Below are 13,944 nucleotides of genomic sequence, written 5' to 3' on the forward strand. Positions count from 1 at the left end.
TGCAGGGCCTGGACACTACAATAATGCCAATCTCACTACTGAAGTCGAGCAATAATACACAACTGTGCTTTCTATTTCAAACCATTTTTAGTTGCTCTCTACTACGGAATGAATACAAAACACAACTTGTGGCCTCATTTCAAGTTTGTCGAAATGCATTAAAAAAACAACCTGACTCAGCACTACCATATCTTTTGGTGCATTTTCCCCCATATCTATTGGTAAACAAATGCCTGAAATTGTATTCTGTGAAACTGGAAATGAGACCGGCAAGTGGGTGTCACTCTCTAAGCACATTTGCCAGTGCAAGGAAGTCCTTGGCTGTATCTCCTCTTCACCCGTACCTGTCATTTGATAGAGAGATAGGACCTAATGCTCAAGGATTTGCACTGCAGCAAATCTTCTGATGCCTAAACCATCTCTGAGATGCCCCGGAGCAAATCTTTGTGAATCGCATTAGCACATGATCAGCTCAAAAGAGTTAAAGGCATCATAAGCTAATAATCAGACACAAATGTTGTACAATGCAAATGAATGCAAAATGTGGCTCCAGGAGACATGCTTCTTCAACAAGTATATTATATATTGTTGAAGTGTTTGCAATGTGCAGCACAAGCCACTGGCTGTGCATAATCCCCTTAAAGTCAATTGGCCAATGATCGGTATATTTTTGTGTCTACATGGTGAAAGTGAGGAAACATTGTTTCCTTTGCTTCACCTGATAGCCTAGTGCAGGCGTCTGCAACCTTTTACTCTCCAGATGTTTTAGACTACAACTCCCATCATTCCTAGACACCACAGTCAATGGCGAAGGATAATGGGTTGCAGACTCCTGGCTTAGTGCCTTGTAACACCCAAAGATGGTTGTAGTAAATTCAGTGTTTCTTATACAGCATGATACCTGTGGAAAAAATGTATGAACAAAACATAAGAACTCCCCTTATAAAGTTTGCAGGAAAACGTTTGGACATTTTTGGACACCTTACTGACCTTTCAGATAACAATCATTAACAGAACCTGTACCTTTTCCATCTGTATTGTAGCCCGGGCCATGGGGGCAAATCTTCTTGTATTGCGTCGTTCCGGGTAGTGGGCAAATCTCACACTGGTTACCCCAGCCTCGTCCTCCATCACAGCAACACTCTGACTTGGTGACGAGGTTGCGGCTGCTGGATGCCATCTGACACATGGTCTGCAACACCTCCGAAAAGCAAAACCCTTGCCTGTTGTCTATGGGGAGAGAGATGTGAAATGAATGCAGGACCAAGATATGTCTCCGATCTGATTAGACGCGCCTATCTTGCATGATCAGGATCCATGCTCTCCATCTGTACAAGACTAGCGTCAATGCCCCAGAATTTAAACACTGAGTGATGATAGGCTCCCGGCACATACTTAATGTGATTCGGCCCCATTCATTGTTTTGCATATATCACGACATTGCACACAGACTGATCGTTCACACATAAAGTCCTTAAGTGCTGCATAGTGTCTCTATTGCTTGCTACTCTCCTCCTCCGCTCAATTGCCACTTTGCCTCAGCATCATTCCTCTGTGTGTCCTCAACTTGGCTCTCCATTCTTTCAAAGCGGGCTCAAATGAACCGGCCGCGCTTTTAAAGGTCCGATTCCTTGTGGGATGACCTTCCTTTACAGAGAAACTTTAGGTAATAGTGGCTGCTGGAATCTTTTTCTCGCTGAGGGCATAGGGCGCCTCGTATTAGGCCTCACTAACATCCATGGCTGTTGATACAGGACAGCTCTGCTGCACCCCCCTCCCGACCCTCCCTGATGCCCATCACTTGTCTCTTTCTCTGGTTATCACGTTTCTGTCTAATGGACATAAATCGATCTATTTGTCCGAATTCAAAGCACTGCACGCCACATTTCAAATGTCTTAACGTCATGATCAGTGCAGGGGGTACAGATAGAAGGGAGAGGGGATGTTAAGAGAGACAGACACCGTATGTGCGTGCTACTTGGCTTATTACCTACACACTAAACACTGATGGCATGCTAATCCCTATAGCATTCCCACATGCACCTGGCCCTCCCTGCCCAAAAGAAATCCTCTTGGGATCGCTGTTAGCTAAGTCTATGACACTCTTAAATCAAGCTATGTGCTGCTTGGGGCCTGCCAGTGTTATTTGTAAGCAGTCTTCCGAGAGTTAATGGCTTAATTGTCGCTGTTAATGAGATACTGAGTTAATAAAACTTTCTTTACCAAGTATGGATTCACCCACTTGACTGCTCATGATGAAGGCCTGTCAAGAAGGAGCGTTGGCTAAGACAACAGTTTGGTTTTGTGTATAGGTAGACATCATTTGCCTACTCACACCATTTTTCAGCTGTTGCCATTTTATGGCCAGGTAGTACCATGATAGCAGTGCCTGGCAAATGATCCTCGTTTGCACAAAAGCAAAAACTGTTGCCTTTGCCAGAATGTGTTTATATTATTTTTAGTATGTAATGCTCTTTATTTTTGTTTGGTAAATGTATCGACATATTAAGTATAGGAATAGACAAAAAAAAGAGAAAAGAGCATTAGGTCTCCTTGTATAAAAACTGGTACACAACTGTACTGAGTGAACTGGATTGTGCAGGCAGCAAAGCTCGTAGTCCGTGCCCTGATGCCTACTATAGCATCCGCAAGCCACATTGGTGCTTTACACCCCCCATGCCTCTGACACACCCTCCCCATACCTTCCCCTATAATGGTTTCTTTCCTTCTGCTGTTTTAAAATAATGTCGTCAATGGAAGAGAAAAAAAGGTATTCAAATAATCTATTCTGCTTGGCCCTTTGTGTGAGCTGTGTGCTGCTTTGCGTACCCTCCTTAAATCAACTATATCTAGAAACTGCAAAAAAGAAAACCATGGAGGCTGTTTACTACTTACTGGGCTCAGCATACCTCAGCGATGGCCAGTGCACTGGGACAGTCTGGAGCTAGGCATGCATTTCATTTATAAAGAGCTTGCTCTGCCCAGTATTACACCATTTTCGTCAATCATTTAAATTGTAGGTCTTAAGCAGATTCTCAGGCAAACTGAATACGTGGCTCTTAAAATTGCTGCACTTTCACTGGATATATTTTGGAATGCTTTTTCCCAGAAGCCTCTGCCACGTGTTCCTCCTCAGCTCCTTCGCCAAGCTTCTCTTTGGAATCACGTTTGTTGTAATGCCATTGCTGGTCTCCTGCTGGCTAAGCTACCGCTCCCCCTGCTTCCAGTGGGATGTTCACAACATGCAGACACTCTGCCTGGCCTGCCCTTCAGATGTCAATCACTTCGTCATGCGCTGAGGCAGCGCAATCAACAGCCCTTTTAAAAACCTGCCATTCACAATGAGAGGCCCTCCCACGAATTAGGGAGTTTCTTTGGCATTTTCAGGCGCCGGGGAGCTTAAGATAATACGACTTGTTTCATATGTTATGAAAAATGTCATAATGAGTAAGATGTGGTGCCTAATACCAGGGTTGGCACTCTTTACAAAGCATTTATCAGCAATGTGGTTTTTCATCATATACAAAACCCCCTCATTGGAATTATAGCATCCCATACACCCATTCTTTATCAACTTGCTTTCCACATACCCATCATCTGCCCATCACTTCTCTCTCTCTCTCTCTCTCTCTCTCTCTCACACACACACACACGCGCGCACACACACACACACACACACACACACTCTCTCTCTGTTTTCTCCTATTCCTCTTTCTCCCACCCCTCTGTTCTTCACACCTATTTCTCTCTCTCTCTCCTCTCTCTTATTCGCTCCTATTTCTCTCTCTTCCTATATTTTATTCAAACATGTTGCATGTTGCATTGTCAAGGCAGATGCATGTTTTGCTTGGATTTAAAAATAACCAAATAACTTCGTGATTCGAATAATTACTTCGAAGAATCAACATTGTTAGGCAATTGTGGAATTCAAAATAACAGTGGTGGTAATAACAGCAGGGTCTGAGGCTTAGCACCTTTGAACAATCATAACTATCAGTGTCTATCGCCAATAGAGAAAAAAACAATGGCCTGCTTTAAAAATAATTCCTGTTCACTTTAATTTATTTTAAATGGCAGGAAATAGCAAAATGGCAGGAATAATATCAGTAAACAGTGCGAACACATTTTGATATATGTAGCGTTTACACCATTAACATTGTTGTCCTACTATTACGTCTGGGAGTATTGTCCAAACTCTGAGATGATGTTTCTCTGACGTATAGACATAAAGCTGAATATCGGAAGAGGTTCCCAACAGAGAAGAGGCCTTCCTTTATCCTGACAGCCACTGCGACCTACTACCTGCTACTGAAAAAACATCAATCTACAAATAGAGACAGCATAACAAGGTGAACATATATATATATATATATATATATATATATATATATATATAGAGCAGGGCAATCAGGCAAAGGCCTACATGCTTGACCGACATGCTTGGGAGGCCCTGTTTTTCTGGACAGTGTGGGCTAGTAATTTGGCCAAAATGGGCCAGTTTGATGAATTATGTCGTGCTAGTAGTTGTGTGTTTCTGAACAAAATAGTCTCTAAAATACATAATTCAGTCTGTCACAAAGAGATTGCATTGCATTTGCGACTGCGGTCTTCTTTTTCATCGTGGCTAAACTACTTTTATGCTCCAGTCCAACCTTGTTAAGAATTATGAAGGATTCGTGCAGCATAAGCCGAAGTATATCACTGGATGGAGACATGACGAAATAAAAACTCCACTTTTTACGCCATGACGCCTAAACCAAGAAACCAAAAGCATGCATCAGGCAGTGGACTTACCAAGACACTCAGTGCCTGAAGGGGTGGACTGAAACCCCTCGCTGCAGTCACATCGATAACTTCCAATCATATTGATACATCGGCCGTTCTCACAAATGCCGGGCCTGGCGCGACATTCATTCTCATCTATTTGTAAAGGATCAGATGGGAAAGAGTAGAAACACATCGGTTTACATCCCCACAACTCAAACAAACCTCAAGAAATATGGAACAGTGTCATTTATTTATTTTATTTGTGTGTCATAGTTTAAGAGACAAACGTTTCCACACAAAAGAACAATATCAACCCTAAAAACACAATAATATCAATTACACATAATAATCCTACAATATTAAACCTAATCCACACCTCCTTAATAAGACATATCTAAAAATCATCTTCACAAGTCATTCAGCAAATCAGTAATGCAGCACCACAAATACATAGCAGCATTTCATCACAAGTCACTGATTGATAAGTTGGGTTCCTGGCCAAGCATGACACCGACACCAATGTAGGAACAGGAAACATCTTTACTGAGTTCCAGCTCTGGGTACAGGGTACGGGAATACATGTAGGCGACATCAGGTAAGTAACTCGGACAGACATCCACCGGCATCCTCTCTCAGCCAACCCATCTTCTCAACTGACATTCACAGAACCATTCAGAACATAACATTCTCACACACAGCATTCCATGCATACAGGGAAGGGTGCAGGGAAAGACAAGACATAACAGTCACACATCTAAAACCATCTAAAATTAATCTGCACAATTCTTTCAACATATAATTAATACAGCATTACGAATTACAGAACAGCATTTCAACACAAATTACACATGTAAAACCATCTTTACAGTTCATCACAACCTATAGCTAATATAACGGGCTGTAGTGCATAGCAACATTTTTTAAAAAGTCACACTAAGTCATGGAAAGAAATGCTCTCATAAATCACGCATCCATAAAACCCATAATTCACCATCATTAATACGTTTCAATAGTGCAGTTCATATGTCTCATTGCAGCAATACATAAGGCGTCATCAGGGTTACAATAAATGGCACCACAGAAATTTCCAAGAATGTATCCCCGTATTAACCATATAGTGCCCAAAGTGATAATTTCGAGCATCCTGAATTGTCCCACAGTTCTGTGTGATGTTCTCACCCACGCATCCAAGCCCTACAACAGTACTGTGAATTGCTGGTAGCAGAAATATCAGAATGGCCACTGGAAAGCATGCTGCTCTCCAGAAATCACCAGAAAAAGCGAAGTGAAAACCTGACAGGTAGGCCACCATCCACTTTTGCCTCTGTCAGTGTTAATACAGGAGCCCATTGCCAGACCCCATCCTTTGGCTGCACACAGAGCAAAATCAGTGCAAAGGAATATAGAGCTGTCCAAAAATCCGTTTTATTTGGTGTCAAAAATTGCTAGAATCATGGCTCACAAAACCACCCTAAAGATCCAACCTTCTTGTTGGGTGTTCCACATTACTCTACTGCAAGAATCCACCTCAATACAATGTCAGCAAGAATCATATGTTATTAGGACAAAATCCCATGTTAAAGACATTTAATGGAAAGACAGCTGTCAAAAATGGGTGAAATACCGGTACTCACCACTACCAGAAGCCGGCATTTTAAACCAGATTCTTTGTAAGATTAAACAAGTGAACTCAAACTATGCTAAAGAAAGACTTGTTAAGAGGTGGATACAATTTAAAGCTATATTCTGAAACAGAAGACTTGATTTAAAGATATGTTCAAGCGCCTCAATACCTTTGGGCTGTAGCGCGCTATACAAATGTAAAAATAAATATGTTGCTTATTTTCAGTTTATAATGTTATGTTTTTGTTCACAAAGAAGTATGTACAATTGATTAGGAAGTAACTTGATGTAGTCAAAACTTCAAAAGGCTTGCTGTCCATGGGAATCCTTCACACCTCGGAACTCCACACCAGAAGGCAGGATATCGCTTGGTCATGTTAATCAAAAGGGAGGAGATCCCTCTGCTGGCTGGAGGAAAGAGACAATAGTTTTTTTCAACTGAATAGAATATGCTGATTTTGGGTGTGCCTGGTCACAACTGCTCTGGGAGAAACAAGACATGTGACCTCTGAGTCAAGCCAGATTCTAGGGGCAGAGACAAACCATTGGGTGAACTGAATTGAAGGCAAATATTTGTTTATAAGAATACTGATAACTAATTCTACCAAGCGGACAAAAATGTACAACTTTGAGATTCTTCAAATGACACATTCACTCACAGTTCAAGACTAAGCTGGACGCCGGGGGATGTTCTGAGACCAAACCCTGTAATTATTAATATTGTAGCTGCAGTGTTTATGCAGAAACATAACAACTTACAGTAATATGCTCAGAGAGGGTGTGCATGTCTGTGTAAGATTTGGTGCAGAACCAATATTGCGAAACCCACCGAAATCACGAATAAGTTGTCATTTCTGAACTAAAGCTCTTAGGAAAATCAGAGTTGGAACAGAATGTACCCTAAGTAATCTATGATGTGTACATGTATTCTCAACAACTTGAGTATCTGGGAAATGTGTTGTTATGAAAAATTTATTTTATATGAGAAAACAGAGGGGAGGGATTACAGCTAAACCATAAACACAGCATCACTCTGACACACTAATCCTTTCTCCAGTCAGGTCACAAGGAATCCTCTAACCTATCAAATCCTTAGTGGGTTGGGCATGAAGAGTCAGCCTCCACACCCACTTTGAAAACACATAAAAAGAGACTGCTTTGGACAGGCAGGGACACACTTCTTTCCACTACTCACTGATTTCTTGCGAAGCGCTCTGCTGGAAAACTCCAGACTCCAGACAGACTCCAGAACCAAACTCTAGAACCCAAACTCTAGAACCTTGGAGAAGCAGAAGCCTAATCCACAAGCTGAACTCTTCTCAGCAGGCTTCAGAATCTAGCAACCTGCCCAAACTATTGAACAGCCTTGCCATGCTGTTTGCTTCTAGCTAAGAACCCTGTGCCAGAACCAGATCCAGACCCAGAAAGCAGCGCTGTATCCAGAACCTGCTTGATACAGTCCAAGAGGACAGACCAGACCACCGTGCTGTGCTGTGAGCAGAACCAGTGCCTGAGACCGTCCGGTGGCGAGTGAAGTCCAAACCTGACCAGATCGGTGACGAGGCCCATTTCCATTCCATTCCAAAACTAGGAGTGAGTATTTTTAGTCTAGAACTGTGCATAGTCATCTCTTAGTCTAAAGTAATCTTATCCCATCCATTTCAACCTGTCCAGAACTGCATTTAGAATTTTGTGTCCATCCTGGTGATTTAAAATCTGTAATGCGCATTTGTCATTCTGAAGTCTTGACTTTATTTCTGAAAATCTACCTCCACAAAAACATCCGTATCTTCTGAACTGTATGTCCTAGAAGCGAAATTTAACAAACCTAAAACGACATTCCAATTCCTTATAGTTTTTCCGTAATCGCGATTTACACACACGGAAAAAGTGCCACTAATTGCAATTTAGCTCAATCTCACCACATGTTAAAAAATAGCTGTCTCTTGCTTTCCACTGCTGAATTTCGTTTTCAAGTTGATAATCATTCATGAATCATTGCTAGTGTTGACGTGAACCAATCTAAAGTAACTATAACTCATCCTGAATCTTCTTCAGTGAATTAAAATTATTTTAGCATATTTTTCAAATTCCCTGCAACCACTTTCAAAAGTATTTTTGCCTGTTTAAAATCATACCGGTTTTCTATAAGCTTTCTGGGGGGAACTGGAATTGAACTGCATTCGTGATTATATTCCTGAAACCTGTGTGCTCTCCTTTCCATCTCTTCATATTGTATAGGGGGGGAGTGGGTTGTCACAAGGGAAAAAGTGATCATATTATCTCTTGTTGAAACTATATCAAGTTTATTTCTGTGTTGCATTCTTTCCCTATATTGCATTTCCTTGAACCATAAAAGTATTCTCTGCTACCTTATCCTTCCTATTCCAACTCCTCAGTGATTAAAGAGAGTGTGCTATTGTAATATTACCCATTGTTGATCACTACTATACTCATAAGTGTGCTAGAAAATATTATTTTATTCATAAAAGTGTTATATATATTATTTAATTCTTCAAATAAATCTTTTAAATTGGAAAACAAACCTACATCTTGGCTCATTGGGGTCAGGGGGATTCAAAGAGAGGGGCGTGATATAAGGGTTCATTGTCCAGATATAAGAACTTTGACATAAAAATATATAAATAAGGGCTTCCATTGGGCATCCCAAACTAGGCATTGACTTAGTTGGAGTACCGCATTGAAGTCACTTTCAGTTCACAAACAAGTGTTTTAGTGTTTCACCTTCCACAGCACAGAAGCGACACAGCCTTCCTTGCCTCTTTAGCAACTTTTGCTGTGGTCTACAGAACATCCCTTGTTGGGGTCAAATGAAGTTTAATTAGCAAGATGGCTTCTCTGCACCTTTTAGAAGGATGCTTACGAAAGTAGCATAGCATTGTGTTAATTGATTTTATATCCCATCTTAAGTGTTCATATATTTTATAGTTAGATAACATCTCCCTATTAGCAATCCAGTCTAATTGCTTGATCTTCTTTGTTTACTTTGAGCGGATAAGTAGTCAGCTCCTCAACAGTTGAGCCTATTGTTATTAGCACTGAAATACACATTGCTGCCCATGTGGCCAATATTTTTGAAGAGCCACTTAGTAAACCTCTGAACAGTTGGAGCCGTTTTCCAATCTATGTGCACCTTTAAGGATTGCAGGACTAGCTTATGTCTGATTGCAGGCAATGGCGTACCCTGCGGGAGTGGTAAGGCTTGCTTTCAGACCTTCTCCTCGAGTTTATCCCAAACTACCCCTCGGTCAATTACCTGAGCACAATAGATTGACTTTTTCACAATTGTTTGATTGTACAACTTAATTTCGGGACATACTGAGAAACGGACAAATCTCCCATCAAAGAGAAGTAATTGCGCCGAAGAAGACCTGGCAGCGGATAAATGTGTCTCTTTCCAACCTTTTTAGTAACCTTTCCCAAAAATCAATACAACCCAAATATTTGAAACTAGATACTACTTCCAATTTTTCCACCCTTATCGTCCAATTGAAAGCCTTTGTCTTTACTACCCTCCTCACTATTAAGATCTTTGTCTTAGGGATATTCAGTTCTAGGTCCAGATTAGTCAAATACCCATTCACCACTGTCAGTGACCTCTGTAGCCTCATGGGCGTACAATCAAACAGAACAATATCATCTGCATATAAAAGACATTGAATGAAGACCAAGCCCACTTTAGGGGCATTGGCCTCAATCCCCTTCAGACATGTACTCAGGTCTGACATATACATGCTGAACTGGAAAGAGGCCAGGACACATCCTTGTCCGAGACCCCTCTCACTACATAGCCACCCATAACCCTGACCCTGCAGTTCTGACCTGATCTTCGTTCTAGTTTATGTATGTAATTATGTAAAAATTGCAAGCAAGGATTCTGGGCACCCCCACTCCCTAATTTTCCACCAGAACATGATTCTGATGACACAATCGAAAACTTTACTGATGCCTAAAAAGCCTACCTAAAGTTGTCTCTTTGCTACAGTTGCTTGTTTCGCCAATAAACATGCAAAATGGTGCAAAGAATGAAAAACTATGGCAAAACACAATTTACATCATCTTTGCTTCTAGCATGGATAGAAAATCGATCTGTGCAGTACGCATAGTTTTCCTTATCTGCAGCTGTGCATGTAACTATTTATTTGGAATGCTTTTTATAGTGTGGGCTGTAATATGTGTTGATAACGGCCCTCCACTCGCATCACTGTCACACCATACTCAAGAACATAATCAATACAGGATTAGTGCCAGACATATGAGGGTGATTTCATTTGACCTCAGCGACCAAGGCATCTCCAGCAATGGGGAGTTCATGATGTGAGCGAGGATGCAATACACTAAGATATAAACTGGCAATGATATATTTGAGCACTGCAAAGCACTGTTCAAAGATGTGGTGGACATAGAAAAAGTGAAAACACTGCCATTGGAACTGAAGACGGCACTAGCATGAGCAGAGGTCATATGAAACAGTGTCCAACTTCTTGTTGGAGCTCGAAATGCAGAATATGGCACCCTGTAAAGGTTACTGGAGGAACCTGAACAGCCAATCCTAGCTGGCCATGTAGAACACATCGTGGTTGCATCCACCACTAGGGGCTTGCACAAAATTAATAATAGCCCTAATTTTCAATTACTAGGATTGTGATGCCAGGCTTATGGTGGCCTGAGACACAGGAGATATACGCTATGAAAATAACAAAGTAATCTATCACTAAGGTTTTACTCTAGCTGTACAAAGAGCACAGACAAAATATTGATGGCTGAACATCACTGATTGGTCTTGAAGCATCTTTTCTGGGAGGGGAACTCATTTCCGGAGGATAGTTCAAGGGCAACATGCTCGCCTTGGAAGCAAGATGACACGGAGCAACACAGGTTTTATACCTGGCTCCGTGCTTAGAAAGGGTATTAAGTGAGTTATGAATAACCAGTTACAATTTCCAAGTTACCATGCAAGCAGGATTCTCAGGAGTAACAGATTTGGAACACTTTCTGAAAATGTGTATTCCAGCTTTGTTCTGATATGTTAGTGTTTATATTTTTAGGAAATGTGCCCCTGGGAGTCATACACCAGAACATTTCTTAACCTCTGGTCACTGCTGCATTGAAAACATGCTCCCAGTGTAGAAGTGTGAATTGCTTGTTTTTACTAGAGTTGATTGTTGATTAAACTATTCACAGATATTGGGCCTCATTACAATGTTGCCGATCCGGAAACAAGGGTGCCGGTAAGCTCACCAGCACCCTTGTTTCTGGACTGGCAAAGTACAAGTTTGCCTGCCAGAACCGCTGTACCCGACAGGTCTGACCATGCCGGGAGCAGCGGCCACGGTAGGCAGACTTGTCATGGGAGCACCGGCACCATTGCTGTGTCCCCACTCACATATGGGAATGGGGATTAACAAATGTACCAACGCCTGAATTCCTGGCTGCCGGACTTGTAATAGCCTGGTGGCACCGGGACATCAGGTGCTGGTAAATTATTACAGCAGAAATTATTAGCACCGGCAGGGTTACCGCCGGACCTGTGATGGTCCCATTGAATCTCTTTAGTAACCATGTTCTACTTCAGTGCTGAGTGGAGACCTGCTCCTAATAAAGGTTTTACTTTCTTTATGAGCTTCTAGTTGTGTAATTTATAATTCCTTCAAAACTATGTTTTATCCATGGCTCAATCATTTCCATTTACATCCTTGCAATCCTTGATGCGCGGGCTGTCTGGGATTAGATCAATTTTAGGCCATCTGATGCTGGTTGTATACAATACTGTGCTGGTGCTTTACTTGAACAACATTGTGACAAATAGGCTTCTGCTCTGCAGGAGCATATGGATAAGTTGAGGCTAAAACACCCACTCAACCCTCAGATTTCACCTAACAATTTTCTGAGGTTTCTCAGCAGTTCAGACTTACTAACCTCACCACAATGTGGAAGGCTCAATCTCTCACAGAGTAGATGCAGGCCACCTGTTTCCAGATTATGCACTACACCTATTGTGAGCCACATTGCAGCAATGAAAAAATATGCCTTGGCAGTGAAACTAAACATTAATGTACACTTTATTTTTGCAGACTAACCTGTAGACACAGTCTGTTCCAAATCCCAACCGCTGCCCAGCAATGTGACAAATTTACTTCTGCCCTGCAGGAGTATAAGGATCAGTAGAAGCTAAAATACCCAGCGGGCAAGTCCTAAAGGAAAGTGGGGGGGGGGCTCATTAACATGCGCAATGGGATGTGACATCACTGGAAATTAGCATATCAAGGTGAAATATGCAAATTTCATTCGATTGGCTTTGCATAACCATACAAATTGCACAAACAAAAATCCAGGGGAGTATATTTTCTATATCGTATTTTAAAATGTAAAAAAGTGTACATTTTAAACCCCATGAATCAATGGAAATGATTTCCCTGGCGATTGCACTCCCAAAATGTTACATTTCACCTTTAGTTGATAGTTATGTTTAACCAGGTATATGGAGCAGTGGTGAAGTGCCTGATCTCTGAAACTGGCGACTGTGGTTTAAAACCCCAAGTTGCACTTAAAGTAATAAATGTGACAAACACAGTCAAAGTGTACTGTTTTACACACAGCCCCTAAAATACCAGGGAGGATGATGTCCGCCCTCTGAATGAAGTGGGTGGACACCGTCCACCCACGTGTACCCTCAACTTGAGCCTTGAAACCATCCATTCAGTCCTCCCGCTTCTACAAACCAAGAGCCAAAACAATCATAAAGTTAAAACAGTTAAGGTCAAGAGATAAAATACCTCTTCCGCCTTTTGTGGTAACATGGACCGGGGAAAGGCTATGCTCCTAAGAGGGGTGTGGATGTGGTTCAGTAGCACCCCAAAAAGAGAAGTATTGCAGTCCAAAAAAAAGGAATGTCTAATCAAGGTTCTATAAAAATATATACACTTTAATTAACCACACCATGTACAATAAAAATCAACTATAAAAACACTACACAAAATCCACCCCCGAGGAAGGGAATAAGCAAAGATAGCAGGTGTCTCTTGGGCCCAAAATGGACCAAAGATGTTGTTAGCAATCAAATCAGCCTTCTTGGTACTCTTGGTGTTGTGAGTCCCAATCCAACATGGAGGAGACTGGCACACAACTGCAGGGGTTCTTGTACACAGTGAGGTCCTGGGGACCACTGTGACTGGCAGAGAGGCAGGTTCTTGCCACAGCAGCAGGTCATTCCTCAGGTTGCTCAGAATCCCACTCCAGGGACTCAGGGACAAGATGGGTCCTTGTTCTTGGGCTCCCGAACACGGTAGAGGCTGGAATACTACTGCAGGTGTCCTTCAATGCAGTGAGGTCTTGGGTATGATATGGCTGGCAGAGAGCAGGTCCTCTTCCAGCAGCTGATCACCCCCAATGGTCCCTCGCGATGGTCAGGGTACAGAACTCATCTCTTCTTTCACCTCAGAACTAGAGGACTTTAGAAAGGACGTCTCTCTCAGCAGGGTCCAGTGAAATATTTTCAAGTGAAGATCCAAAGATGCTTCAAGATGATTCAGA

The 13,944-nt window shown here is 41.9% G+C and overlaps 1 protein-coding gene across 1 annotated transcript in view; it reads right to left on the bottom strand.

Annotated features, from left to right (window-relative positions):
• The window catches only part of FBN2 (fibrillin 2), a 1,178,594-nt gene that overhangs the window by 65,672 nt on the left and 1,098,978 nt on the right, over positions 1–13,944 (bottom strand). Inside the window, exons 56-57 of the mRNA XM_069625622.1 lie at positions 4,795–4,920; positions 1,024–1,230 (exon numbers count right to left, since the gene is read on the bottom strand). Coding sequence (XP_069481723.1) covers positions 1,024–1,230; positions 4,795–4,920 — 333 coding nt within the window. The remainder of the gene's footprint in view (positions 1–1,023; positions 1,231–4,794; positions 4,921–13,944) is intronic.

Source organism: Ambystoma mexicanum, chromosome 6p (assembly GCF_040938575.1).
Source record: "Ambystoma mexicanum isolate Mex_15411 chromosome 6p, UKY_AmexF1_1, whole genome shotgun sequence".
Lineage (NCBI taxonomy): Eukaryota > Metazoa > Chordata > Amphibia > Caudata > Ambystomatidae > Ambystoma > Ambystoma mexicanum.